Below are 15,154 nucleotides of genomic sequence, written 5' to 3'. Positions count from 1 at the left end.
AATGGTTTCTCATCTGGGATTTGTTCTCAGCTAATGGATGATATATGATTGAAATACAATTCTATTTGCATAATTCCCAATAACGTGTCCTAATCATAACCATAATTTCCATTGTAAACGTGTGCGTCAGAATATCTGATATGTCATCGTTTAAATCATTTCGCTCCGAATAGCTTGTTATTCGTGTTGATCAGTCTTGAAGATGTCGATAAAATATTTAGATTGTGTGTTAATAATTTGTGATTTTGGTATAAATTAACGAGTGTTGTGTTTTGTTTTAATTCTTTGACCGTTCTGCAAAAGCACTGAGATTTCGCTGTATAGGCCTACATATAATACAAACAAATCCATGACCATTTCATCAATTGGTGATTGCAGTCACCTCAATTCTACAGTTGGGTGTGTGTTAGTGCGCTAGACGGAGAGTCTGCTGCGGAGAGGGGGTAGTTGTCCGTGTCCCTGGTGTCTGTATCCATATCGCCAGCGGCGCGCACACCCAACAGTGCTGTTGTCCCTATTATGGCACCAACGCGCTGGTCGAACTCGGACAACGGTGGGCACGCCGGCCCCCCTCCAGTGGCCTGCATATCTCTCCTCAAGATTAAACATTCACGATTCCTTTATTTGTCACATGCAGCCTAATGTCCAGTCACACTGAAATATCCAATACTCAATTTACAAATGACACAATAAGGACCATTTCTACAGTATGTCGATAAGATCAGATAAGTAGGGTACCTCTTTTGTCAACTGCTATCGTTGAGAGCTGTGTAGGCTATATACTGTAGCCTACATTTTTGTAGACTGTAGGCTTGCATATTGTATTCTATCACGTTGACATTTTGCACTGTTCTGCCTCACTATGTTTATGCACCAAGGCAAATTCCTCGTAGTAGGAGGCCTACTTGGCTGAGTTAAAATCAGATTTTGATTGCCCATGCTGGATTCGACATGCAGTCCTCTGACTTGCTAACGCACCTGACACAACCCAACCTAAACCATTATGCTATCGAAAAGCTGGCAAGTCGAGGGTGCGAATCACCGGTATTCATTCAGAGAAGTGACATCTGCGCACGACCCTGGAGTTGCATATCCTTATATGGGGCTAGAGTCTCCATCACCAGACTGGAGTTTACCTATGCTAATTCATGTGAGCGGCCAGCTTTGAACTTGAGAAACCATGAGATTCGCCATTAAGAGAAGGCAGGTGCAAGCTCTTCCAGCGGTTTACGAACACATCGTGAATCAGACGGGAGCTTTCCTTAGAAACATTCTTAGGAAGAAATGTAAGAACAGAACTTAAGAAGATATTGGTGAATGAGGCCCATTGTTTTCTTTTTCCCCAACACCCGCCCCATTGAGGTGGCTCCGATTAGTTATCAATCAATCAATCAATCAATCAAAGCTTTATTTGTATAGCGCATTTCATACCCAGAGGCAACACAATGCGCTTTACAGAGAACAAGGGAGGTGGGCGTACGACCCACCTCTACATATTCCAGAGGGAAGCAAAAAAAACAGTAATCACCCGGGGGCCAGATAAGTGAGCTGTAAAAATTCTTCCCTGACCCCTCTCAACAAGGCGATCGAGCAAGCTCCAGGAGTATAGCATAGTTATGTTATGAAGGTAACCTTCTGATGAGATGTTTCAAACTCATGTCAGCTGACTTGTTCACAGACACATTTTCATCAGTATACAGGATGCAGCCAACTCAGTGGCCTTGTGGTTGAGAGTCCACCCTGAGATTGTAAAGTGGGGGTTCAATCTGCAGCCGAGTCGTATCAAAGACCCTACAAATGGAACACTGGTGCGTCTCAGCTTGGCACTCAGGATTGAGGAGATGGACTGGGGGTAAGGTAAGGCCCAACAGCAGACAAGTTCCTGTCTAGGAAGGGGAAGGGGTACTTGATGCCTCCTGCTACAGAAACATGAACTGTAAGGTCGGCTTCCGAAAGGCTTACCTACTGGTACCCAGCTCCCACTCAATTGTTGTGTTACCTTGAAGAAATGAAAGCACTTTAAAAGAGCCAAGCCTTCAGACATGACTCTACAGTAGTTGCTTTCCATCAGCTTGTGACAATAATATTAACAGTGAGGGAAAACAGGCAGAATTGTTGTGGTACATTGTCTCTGTGCAGTCTTTATTTAGACTTCGGAGAAGAGCGCCACAGAACGCCAACACACCCCAGAGCAGGGCTCAGGCTGCCTCAGAGCACCTCGTCCCTGGGTATTGGAAGCGAGAGTTCTCCCGGGGGTGAACCTGCCAGGCGGTTCTCATGTCGGAGACATTTTTGGGGGAGGAAGACATCTGCGGAGGAGGAGGAGGAGTGGGAGGAGGGGGGGCGGTAGTGCCACACAGCCTGATGGGTAACGGAAACCTGAGATGTCAAAATATGGCATCGGCAGAAAAAAAAAAACACCGGGGGCCAATTACTGTGAGAGAATAATCTGCTCTGCGCGCGTCTATATCTAGATTATGCTGTCTGGGGGCGGTTGTTGCCTTGTTCTGTCAGATTGACATCCCACTTGCTTACCCCCATTATCTCCCTGTCTCTGTGCAGAATCCCCGAGTTCCTCTAGCAGGGAATTCCCACAGGATGGCACTGGGACAGAAACATCTCCATTAAATCTTGTCCAAATCCTTCGTTAATATGTCTGTGTTGACGGGAGAGATCCCCACACAGAGAGGCACTTGAGGCTGAGAGGGGTGCCAGTCTGGGAGAGGAAGCTGTAATATTGGATAAGGACCGTCGGTTTCTCGTCTGACTGCGAGTAGCGGTAATGAGCTCAGCGGTAGAGGCGGCGGGACTGACCTGCAGGTGACGGGGTGCTGCCGCTGCTGGACGGCTGCTGGACCTGGAGCCTGGGGGAGGGCGGAGGAGGGAGGGGCAGCGAGCTGATGACCGAGGGGAAGAGGAAGGGGTAGACCCCGGGCCTGTAGCGCCTCATCTGGATGAGCGGGGGGCTGCGGCGGGGCTGGGCGCGGCTGGCTGTCTTCATCACACAGGCGGAGGGGCAGAGGCCGAGGGGACGCGTGGCGCAGCCTCGCAGGCGGGCGGAGCGGCCATCCGCGTCAGGGGCCCCTGGCGGCGGGTTACTGGGCCCGGGGCGGGCTCTGCAGGGCCTGGCCCTCCTCGGTCCTGCGGGGGTGCATGTTGATGGAGACTGGGCCCAGCGTCACACAGACTGGCGAACGCTCTTAACCCAATGAGGCCCTGGAGACAGACAGATACACAAGCAAAGATATGATGAAGAACACACGTCTGAGGAAGAGCTTCGGCTCGAAACGTCACAGAATAAATCGACTATACGGGAGCTACAGTGTCCGATTTCCTGTCTGTTTTTCATGTTGTAATTTTGATCAAAAAATTTGGGATGTGGGTGACCTTTCCCTCTACCTTGAAGAGCACACAAAACCCATTAAAAGCACACAAAAAAGAGTCCAATCCACAGCTACAGTATAGGCCAATTTAAATACCCAGGGTATGGTGGCTAGCACTGTTCAATCCCAGGGCTTCCGGATAGATAGCTCATGACATTGTCACTGGAGGACAATGCTCTAATTGACAGCCCAGAGACCTATGCCCTCGGGCATCAGCTCTAGCTCCTGCCCTAGCCAGAGCCACAGCCCTGGCCCCAGCCCCAGCCACCAGCCTCTCTCCCCTCCAGGGGAACTGGCCGCTCTCTCGCCCCCACTGAGAGGAGGAAACGAGTGGGGAGGAGCGGAGGCGTTATCAGACCCCTGTTCTAAATCCTGTTTAACAGAGTTATAAACTGCGGCAGCATAATGGTGGCCATAACACGCTAATCTGCAGTTAGGGTGCTGTTAAAGTGATGTGTAACCACACTTCATAATTAACGACCGGCAGACAATGTCTCACCGTCGCACTGCCTGGCGACGGGGAGAAAGAGAGAGGGAGAGGGAGGAGTAGCAGAGGGAGGAACAAAAGGAGTGTGATTCCGGCGTACGCGTCATTCCCCGTGTGCCACTTTCCGTGTCACATTCACATCCGTCCTCCTCAACAAATGGGTCCCGCGTTCGTCACGTGGAATCCCATGCTAGAATGATGTCAGGTGAGGTGAGCCCGGCAGACGCGTTCCGGTTGAGGCTGGGCGCTGGTGTTAAGTCATTCAAACCACCTAATCCCTGTGGTCAAATGCGCAGCAGTGTTCTCTGGATTCGTGAAGAATACATGGCTCCACTACGATACACCGCAGTGCACTGAAACCTCCCAACATACAGTACAAGTCTCAGAGGACACAGAATGAGAGAGAGAGAGAAAGAGAGAGAGAGAGAGAGTGAGAGAGAGAGAAGGAGAGGGGCGGTAGAGCCAAGTGAGAGACAGAGAGAGACAGAGAGTGAAAGAGAGAAAGAGGTGGGAGAGAGGGGTATAGAGACATCTAGACAGAGAGAGAAAGAAAGATGATAGGCAAAAGAGAGAGAGAGAGAGAGAGAGAGAGAGAGAGAGAGACGCTCTCTGCCTGATATCTCAATCCTCTCAGCCTCTCCCCGTGATCAACATCAATATTATCCCATTTGTATTATTCCACCGCCTCACAAGAGAGTGCAGAAAGCTGGGGTTGGAGGGAAGAATGTAGAATATGTTTAAAAATAATAATAATTAAAAAGGTGTAGAGGTGTAGTGCTTCTTCATTTTCTGGGGCCCGGGGGTCCATTGTGCTGTGGGGGGTGACGACAACACTCTTAATAACAGGTTGTAGAGCTGGCTTCTGAGGAGCTAGGGGAGGAGGGATAGAGTAACAGACAGGTAGCTTCTGAGGAGCTAGGGGAGGAGGGATAGAGTAACAGACAGGTAGCTTCTGAGGAGCTAGGGGAGGAGGGATACAGTAACAGACAGGTAGCTTCTGAGGAGCTAGGGGAGGAGGGATAGAGTAACAGACAGGTAGCTTCTGAGGAGCTAGGGGAGGAGGGATAGAGTAACAGACAGGTAGCTTCTGAGGAGCTAGGGGAGGAGGGATAAAGTAACAGACAGGTAGCTTCTGAGGAGCTAGGGGAGGAGGGATACAGTAACAGACAGGCAGCTTCCAGCCACAGCTGCTTATCAGCCGGTCTGGTTCACCATGCTCCTTCCTCCCCTGGGCCTCCCCCTCTAGCCACTTACATTTTAATAAAGAGAAGAGAACACACACACACACACACACACCACACACACACACACACACACACACACACACACACACCACACACACACACACACACACACACACACACACACACACACACACACACACACACACACACACACACACACACACACACTATTTTGTTTGGCTCTCCCATACCCCTGTGAAAGAAGAGAGATTTTCATGATACTGTCATTGTTTGGTTGAGACTCACAGTCTTCCTTTTAAAATATGAAAAAGGTGAGGGGATTATCACCATTGCCTAGCAATTGTAGCAAATAGTCTTAAAAAATGAGTACCACTTTCATCTCAGGGATTATTTTTAAATCTACATTCAATAAATGCTTAAAATCTTTTACGCAGTTGATATCCTATCTAGCCCGTATCTTAATGTGATAAATAAAAATATTTTTCGGTAACGCTTTAGAATAACCCTTGTTAATAAACCATTTATAAAGCATCTGTTCAACATTTCAAGATCATTATTATAACATTTATGAACGTTGGTAAGCTATTTATAAATGAGTAGTTTTTTTTAATTTATAAACATGTTTCAAATGATTCTCGAATGGTTTATAAGATCATTTATAAGGTATGTGATATGGTCTGCTCACATCTAATAAATCATTTATAAATGAACCATCAACCAGTTTTAAACGATTTACTAAAGATTTGTGTAAGGCATGTGATAATGGTCTTCTCACCATTCATGGGTCATTATTAATAAATAATGAATGCATTGTGAATTCATACTTAGCACAGGTACAGTAGTAATACGTCAGTTGATGGGTAATACAGGTCTTTAGAAACATTTTATTAATATTAGTAAAGTGTTTTGCAAGGATTGATCTCAAGCAGACTATCTATACTTTATTGATATTTATAAATGAGCCATTACTCAAGATCAAGATCAAGAATCCTTCAAGATTCCTTCCCTTTATACTCAAGGACATACTATAGAAACCATTACTAATCATTCATTTTTTTGCAGTGCTTGATCTAAAGCGGGTGTGACGGATTTGAGTTCACGTGTATTGTGTATTGTTATTGCCGAGGGGTGGATTTGAACCCCAGTCTCCTGTGACAGACCTTGTTCTAATCAGCTACGCCACCGAAAAGAGAGCTAATCAGTGACACAGCCAGATGTTATGTATACTAAAACTGAGTTACACGGGCACTATACTTTATTAACATTTAATAAATAATGTTATACTTTATTAACATTTATACTTTATTTATTTATTTATTTATGTTATACTTTATCAACATTTATAAATGACCCGTTACTCAGGGACAAACCATTAGTAGACACTCCTATGATATATAAAGGTTATTCATAATGACCCATACATGGTGACCACATACCATTTGTTAGGGTTTGGTTTGGGACCCAGGCGCAACAGGAAAGGAGGAGGCAAGGAACGGTAAAGCCCGGAGGGGCGATTTAATAAGATCACAAAGGGGGATGTGGTAGTCGTACAGCCGATGGTCAGGCAGGAGCGTGGTAGTCGTACAGGCGATGGTCAGGCAGGAGCGGGGTTGTCGTACAGGCGATGGTCGGGCAGGAGCGGGGTTGTCGTACAGGCGATGGTCAGGCAGGAGCGGGGTTGTCGTACAGGCGATGGTCAGGCAGGAGCGGGGTTGTCGTACAGGCGATGGTCAGGCAGGAGCGGGGTAATCGTACAGGCGTGGGTCAGGCAGGAACTGGAGAGATGAGGAGGGGAGGCAGGGTGAGTGAGAGTAATCACAAACGGGGAACGGGAAAAAAACACTACAAAATACGGGTAAGGAGATTGTAGGCTAGGCTATACTTTACCACATGAGTTTATGGTAAGATCTGGCGATGAGTGGAGTGTAGACCAGGTTCTTGTAGAGGTTGAAGGTGATTGCAGAACGAGGGACAGGTGTGGTGATGATAATTGGAAACCGGTGAGTAGAGCCGCGCCCGCGTCATCGTCGGAGACGAGCGCGCCGTTCTTGTCTTTGCGCACGGGCCGATGTGCTGGGCATGTCGGGATCCGACTCTTCGTCACCGGAGAGGGAGGAGACTGCCGAGTCCGCGGAGCTGGCCGGAGACGGGGAACCCCCGGCAGTGGGGGGAAACTCCGGAGAGTCAGAACGTTGTATGCCCGGGCCGATGCGACGTGCGGTAGAGCGCGTAGGACGCCCCGAGCGCGCAGCGGGCCCAGAGGGGAGAGAGGGAGGCGGTTGTGGAGGCGAGGGCATGCGAGCCGTAACACCATTATCATTACCTTCACCTATTACCTAGTTTTTCAGTGGCGTATCGGTTAGAACGAAGTCTGTCACGCGGGAGATTGGGGTTCAAATTCCCTTAGCAATAACAATACACAACACAGATGTGACCTGCTTTAGATCAAGCATTGCAAAAAACATGATTATTAAATGGTTTCTATAGTATGTCCCTGAGCAATGGCTAATTTATAAATATCTATAGTATAAAGTATAGATAGTGTCTGCTTTATATCAATCCTTGCTAAACATTTTACTAATGATTAATACATGTTTTTTAAAGAGCTGTATTAAACATCAACTAAGGTATTGCTACATTTATGAATTCCCAATGCATTGAGGTTATTCGTAATAAGCAGACCTTTATCACTTTCCTTATACAAATCTTTAGTAAATCGTTTAAAACTGGTTGATTAGTCATTTATAAATGATTAATTAAATGTGACCAGATCATCATCACACACCTTATAAATTATTTTATAATCCATTAGCATATAATTTGAAACATGTTTATAAATAGCTTACTAACATTTATAAATGTTGTCATAATGATTTGTAAATGTTGAACTGACTATGAACAGATGCTTTATAACTGGTTTATTAACAAGGGTTATTCTAAAGTGTTGCCTATTTTTCTGATTTATCTTTTTATGACAGGTTTCTTGACTTTACTGTTTCAGAATTCACCAAGGATGGTCTTTAAACATCTATTCACTACTTATAAACACTGAACGGTTTGTCTCCTACTTTCAAATTTGATAAATAACCTGTGCAATGGCGAGATTCAAGATCAATTTAAAAAAGGAACCAAACGAAAGTGAAATTGCATCATCACTTTAGTAGTATTAAGGATTAGTATAACAGTATACAGTACCGTTGCCTACTAAGTAATGGAGTTAAGTGGCAAGATTATTGAACAGATAACTCATTACTCTAAATAGGTCATCGCACAACAGCACGAAAAGCAGGAACCATCTACAATCCTGTGAAAAGTGGCTGTGTATGTCTGTGGCTATGTAAGTCCACACTGAACACAGATAAAAGGCCCTTGAAGCAAATTATAGCTGTGCTATTATCAAACCATACTGTACATGCTGGGTTACAATATTTACAATGGCAAACAAAATTGCCTACTCAGAAAATAAATGGTTTTAGCAAAGCTGAAACTTATATTATACCACTATGCCATTACTATGAAAAATAACTATTTTCAAGGATGTTTTCTAAATAATGGGATCCACATAGACTGAAAGAGTCTGAAACAGCAGGGAAGGTAAGGCTTTTTATATCACAATTTACGTCAATCCTACAAGGATTGCTCCCAGAGGGGACATCATTTATGCAGCTGATACGGAAAAACAACTGCACACAAATTACTTTTTTTTCTTTACCCAAACCATCCTTAACACTTTCTTACTTTTCACAGGTACAGTACTGTACCTCTTCTCAGAGGATCCAACACTTTCAGAAAATAAATACACTTCCGACAGTGTCGAAGCTCTACGGAGGGATTTAGAGAACAGGAATAATTTATGAGGCTTCATTTAAAATGTAACTAGCACTGCCATTCACAATGACAGGAAACCAATAAGGACGATGAGGGTAAGGAACACGCGCTGTATATAAATAGAATCACATGCATAACAAACGGCAAGTTTGTGTAGAGGGCATTACTGTGCATGTTGTGATGGCCTAAGCGAATTAATACAGGAGGGGAAAAAGCATAGACTTAATTTGGCTCTGTTTGTCCTGATCCACACACCCCTCCTCCTCGTCCTCTTCCTGCTTCCTCTCGAATATGTGTTTGCTCTGCCAGAGAGAGACTGCTTCGCAGCAGAGGGATGGCGGCGTGGCGCGTCCCCTGACGCCGACCCCTAGCATTTGGATCGCAGCCATAAAGACCCGACCGCGCCAAGCAGCGCCAACACGCCTCAGAGAAAGGTCAATAGAACTGAACGGCATTACAGGTATCGACAGGGTCATCAATCAGGGGTCCGGTGCGCCCGACAGCCCGTGACAACGATTGATTGTAAATCAATCACCCCTGGATCAATTACAAAATCATTTTGGCATCATTTCAGCTGCGCTGAGAGATCAAGGCCTGGGGATTGTCATTGTACCCTTAAGGGATGTAATATATGACAGGCTCTCACCTAATCAGACAAACTGCACAGAAAACAGGTAACCTTCATTATTCACACAGAAACCCACGACCATTTTTCCTTCTTGCTCTGTATTATTCATTGCTGTATAAGAGAGAAGCCACTTCTGTAGCTTGATACAGTAGACGTAGTACACATACAGTAGTGTTTCCATGTTGAGCAGGGACAGGTCTGGAGGAGCGCTCCACCGCCCTACCGCCCATGACTGGGTTAGGGGTCGGTCTGTCAGTAGCAAATGATGGTGGACTGTCATGAAGGTACAGCACTATTTAGACACACACACACACACACACACACACACACACACACACACACACACACATAGACAGACAGACAGACAGACAGACAGACAGACAGACAGACAGACAGACAGACACACTATATCTGACTCCTTTGAGTGATGAAACTAGGAATGTTCCTCTAGGTGTTATTGTTATCTTCCCAGTGAGCCCACAACGAGAGGATGGCTTAAATCTCACCATAATCATGCTAAGTGTGACAAACCAAGCGGACGGATGTCTCCTCGGGGCTCAGAATACAGAGGTATGGCTGTGATAACTTCTAAGGAGTGGGGATGCACACACACACACACACACACACACACACACACACACACACATCCAATACACTCATAGAAAGATAATGGAATGTGGGTACATTGCACCGACGCCACATGGCGCACATAATTCAGAAAAGCTGTATGGATAGGGAGCCGGGGCCCAAGCTGTAACTGATACTAATGACTTAACTGTGGATTAGAGCTTTAATCAACAGGCTTTCATGGAGCCTGCCAGGCTTGTCGCTGCCTTCCTTTTACACAAAAAGAAAAAGTGAAGCAGATCCAATGGCTGCAGATCATGACACATGTTTCCGCCTTTAGCTCAAATAAAACCCCAGGGTAACGCAGTCAATGTGATTTTATCATCGGCCGCAACACACAACTGGAAAAACATCCTCTTGTGGAGGAAGCAGCGGAAAGACACATGGCGCTTCCATCAGGCATATCTGACATCTAATATGCAGCGCATTATACCTCACATTTCAATAGAGGGGCCATGGGCCGCGGTCATTATATAATAGTGCAATTAGCTGGGTTGGGTATGAAAACAGGCTCAGGAAAAGCGCAGTGCGAGATAAGGGGATAAAACGCCAATAAAGAGAGGGGGGGAACATGGGCGCAGCATGTTAGCGCTGGCACCAGGGGAGAATAAGCCCCTTTTAGGCCCAAAAAGCAGCACTAAAAAACAAGCTATTACAGTTACAACATCAGGCAATGTTTTCATAAACTTTCCGCCACCCCACGTTCTCCATTCTCTCGCTGGGCCTGGAGCTGCGCCAGCCACAATATTGTTTTATTTCTCTCAGAGGCTCCAGAGGGAAGTGGATTTTGCTGAAAGACTTCTTTCCCCACTCTTGCCTGACTCACAAACTATACCTCCAATCAGCAAAGCTAAACCCTGAACACCTTCAGGTATAGGCCAAATACGGACGAATGGCTCGGGGTCAGTGTGGTCTCTGTGTATCTGTTTATGTGATTGGAGGAGGAACAGGAGGAGGAGCAGCAGGAGGAGGAGGAGGAGAAAGAGGGGGGCCAGGTTCCAACCCCGAGCCAATCCACCAAAGAGCTTGTCCCCTGCACATGGTTGTCTGTGCTGTCCAGTACTACGGGCACTATGCTCGGAGCGTGAGCACTGCTGGACGCCCCGCACGGCCAACCCCCTCAGGACATGTACAGCTGCAGAATGCATGAAGTCAGCCATTTATTTAAAGGAGGTGATCAAGCTGATCCTAACTGTAACCAATCTCACCCACCACTGTGAACATCTAAAGTGTTAGAAAAACATGTTAAATGTTAGGCTGATAACTGTCTTTATCACTGTATTTATTGTTCTTAATCAACTAGACTTAGATACAGGATAAACCCAATTTTTTAAAGGAAAAAAAAGGAAATGCTAGCTCTTCCTGTCATAATTAAGAGTGCATTGATTAATGCATGGGATCATTATGGAAGTGAAACACTCAAACCCTCCATTTTGATAGCTCAAAATGACAGTGTGTGTTTTGGTGTGCAGCAGCCTGGTCCTTCCTTCCTGCCTGTCCTGGCGGGCTCTTCCTCTGTGCTTCTAAGAGGAGTGGAGTGCCTGATCCCAGATGTGGAAAAAAAGGCAGTGTGGTAGTAATGGGAGGCAGTGTGTGTATGTGTACTGTAGCCTGTGTGTGTGTGTGTGTGTGTGCGTGTGTGTGTGTGTGTGTGTGTGTGTGTGTGTGTGTGTGTGTGTGTGTGTGTGTGTGTGTGCAGGATTTTTCCTAAGGGAAAATTGGGGCAAGGTGGTATGTCTATGGATCTGCGTGCTGCCGGTTGACCTTCTTAACCCCATTTTGGTTTGATAATGGTTTGGCAAATGGACAGGTCACATTGAGCTGGTTTCACCACTTTTTTATTTTAAGTTGCGGAACCATTTGATGAAGCAATGTAGCTTCATAGAGATTATAGCAAGCACATTAATAACGCATGGTGTAGCCGACATGCAAATGTCATTGTATGTATGTATATTTAGCATCAAAGTATACCTGACAATCAGCTATGTAAGAGGTACTGCCATGACAATTTTAAAACAGAATGAAAATAGAAGCAACGTATAGACCTATTATATTGATTTACATCTGAGGTACACTGGCAATGGAGGCTAGAGTTTACCCTTTTTACCGGCATTGTGGGCCAATAAACCTGATAGTGGCACTACATCAACAGTCTAAAGTTTAAAACTTTAAAAAAAAATCATAGCATATCAGCCATACGTGCCATCACTTTACAACCACCACCAAAAGAAGTGAGTAGAAACTTCCATGTGCTTCGAACTGGCAGGAATTATGAAGTCCATCACTGTTTTTCTCAAAAAGTGTAAAACCTATCAAACTCCTCACAGAGTTTTGAAATATAAAAAATTTAGCCCACATCGCATCAAAATGTTTTACTGTAAACAGTACTGTATGCAGCCACTGCAAATAATCGTTGCTCAATAAATCTCCAATGTTAATGAAAAAAATGACAAAATGAAAAAATCCATCCACACAAGTGGTGTGATAAAAAATACGATATCCACACAAAACCACAAAATCCGTTACCAAGCGATGTAATACACATGCCAAAGCAGTAGGTGGTGATGTAACTTCTAACGGAAAGGCCATTTTAAGGCCTGGACCACATATACATGGATGTTTTTTTACGTGGATTTTTTCATCCTCGTTTAATAAAATAACTCTGCCCACACTACAAAAATATCTCCGACCATACGAACAGCCAAAACCGAACACGATCACCCCAAAAGCCTTGAGCATGCGCAGCCAGTTGTACTCAAACGGCGGCAGTGACTCAAAACGTGAACAGAGCACTCTTTGAAACAGACAGAAAAAAGTACAAAATAGACAGAAAAATAATGGCGAAGAATAATTTCCACCATTGTTGTTTTAGAAAACCGTTTCGCTTCAATGCGCATGTGCAAACGGCTTGACCCTTGACGTTTGACGTCATCGCATCGACACCAGCTCCGTTTAATCTAACCACACGGATCCACTCAATCGGATATTTTTTTATTTCTTCACTTTTTTACCCGTTTAAATCTCCGATTGAGTGGGTGAAATCGCCGTGTTCGTGTGGTTGAGAGGCCCAATTGGACAAAAGAATGTGCGTTTAGAAATAAATCGTCTTCGTGTGGTCCAGGCCTAAGCAATCAGAAGCCAGAGTCAATACCGGAAAAGGGAAGCGCGGAAAATAAAAACACTGAAAAAACAAATTGCAGCTGTCTTAGGAGTGCAGTTGGGGTAGCTAGCAAGAGGAGCAGTCTCCTTCGTTGCTCGTTCAGGTGCCTCTGTTGTTGAATGAGGTTGAGCAGCTGGATATGACACCCAAAGAGTGCAGATAGCATGCTAACAAATAACGTTAGCACCAGCATTTTTGTTAGGTCTGCAATTTTACTAGCTATTTACCGCCGCTCTGACGTCAAACAATGGAGACAAGTAATAAAATACTTCGGTTATCCTGTCTACACGCAACCGCGAACACCAGAGTCTTCCAAAAATTAACCCTGGACTTTCAAACAAACACGGTTTCAGGGGGGCAAAAGTGCGGTTGTGTGTGAACGAACAGCCAAACCGCGTAGAAAAATACACGGTTTCAGAAGTACATGGGTCCGTGTGGACAAGCCCTTAGTCTGTGTGTGTATATATAGCCTACATATAGCTCCCATCTTGTTCTATGTCCGTTCATTATTTGCTGTAGCTGTGCGTTGTCCCTGGGGTTTCCTGTGCCATCTTGTACGTTCATAAACTTGTCAGCTTTGTCTTTTGTTCTCCACTTGTTGAGTGTGTACCTTGGTTTTATTGTTTATTTTTTTTATTGTTTATTGTTTGTCTTTGGTTTTGGTTTTTGCCCCTTGTGGTGCCTTTAACAAACATTTTGTAGAAGCTGCTGAAACCTCCATGTTACATTCACCTGTGACATTTACATGCAACCCTTGTGATTGTGATGTTTAAGTCATTGTGAGCCCTTGTGATTGTGATGTTTAAGTCATTGTGAGCCCTTGTGATTGTGATGTTTAAGTCATTGTGAGCCCTTGTGATTGTGATGTTTAAGTCATTTTGAGCCCTTGTGATTGTGATGTTTAAGTCATTGTGAGCCCTTGTGATTGTGATGTTTAAGTCATTGTGAGCCCTTGTGATTGTGATGTTTAAGTCATTGTGAGCCCTTGTGATTGTGATGTTTAAGTCATTGTGAGCCCTTGTGATTGTGATGTTTAAGTCAACCATCTACGGCTTCTCACATGGCAGGTAGCTCAACAAGAGTTCAAGCCCAGGCGGATGCAGAATAAAAATGCTAATGCAGACTCCGGCATGATTGACTGTAAAAATTCTTTTTCTTTTTTTTTTTTTTACAATACTTGTTTGCGTCTCTTCATCTGAACAGTCTCTCAACCAATCCCACCTGTGTTCAATCCAATCAATTCAGTCAATCACTCATGCACAGTCCAGAGTCCTACAACTCATTCCCGTCACAGTATGTACTGTACGCCTACAATGTTTGTGCATGATTCCTATGGTGTGAATGGCTAGCTGTAACATTTAAACCTTTTTTTTTAGGTCACACTGTCAGCTTCTCACTTGGCTCAACAAAAACAAGATCTTCCCTTTGTGTCTATGGTTGTAATTTCAAGCCCTGGGTGATGCAGATGCTAATGCCTACTCAGGCATTGTACTGCTTGGATTGGACTGTCATACCAAATCATACCAAAACCCCAAGCGTGAGAAAAAAAATCACTGTTGTAAAAAATTACACCGTAAATGTGAGTGAGAAACTCTTGTGACAATTGCTTACGAACCCCCAATTGCTTACGAACACCAACTTACATTTTTAATTTTTTTTCCGACATTTGTGAACATAACTTTTTAGTTTACGATTCAGAAAAATAGACTATTGATCACAACAAACATTACCTCACCTACTGTAGAGTACGCCTATATATAGGCCCATCCCTGAAGTCGATGGGATCCAACTGATGCCAAAAGTATTGTCCCCATAGGAAAATGGATTGTACATCTA

The 15,154-nt window shown here is 44.7% G+C and overlaps 1 protein-coding gene across 1 annotated transcript in view; it reads right to left on the bottom strand.

The window, feature by feature from the left end:
* LOC311323337 (retinoic acid receptor beta-like) overlaps positions 1-3,001 on the bottom strand; it is a gene marked incomplete at both ends in the record, with an annotated part of 55,261 nt that extends 52,260 nt beyond the window's left edge. The window contains one exon of the mRNA XM_084455538.1: positions 2,815-3,001. Within this exon, the coding sequence (XP_084311664.1) occupies positions 2,815-3,001 (187 nt within the window). The remainder of the gene's footprint in view (positions 1-2,814) is intronic.
* Positions 3,002-15,154: the final 12,153 nt, after the last annotated feature.

The sequence above is a fragment of the Borostomias antarcticus genome (genome assembly GCF_949987555.1).
Source record: "Borostomias antarcticus genome assembly, chromosome: 21".
Classification (NCBI taxonomy): Eukaryota; Metazoa; Chordata; class Actinopteri; order Stomiiformes; family Stomiidae; genus Borostomias; species Borostomias antarcticus.
Note: the sequence above shows the minus strand (reverse complement) of the source record. Positions and strands in the feature narration are given on the sequence as shown.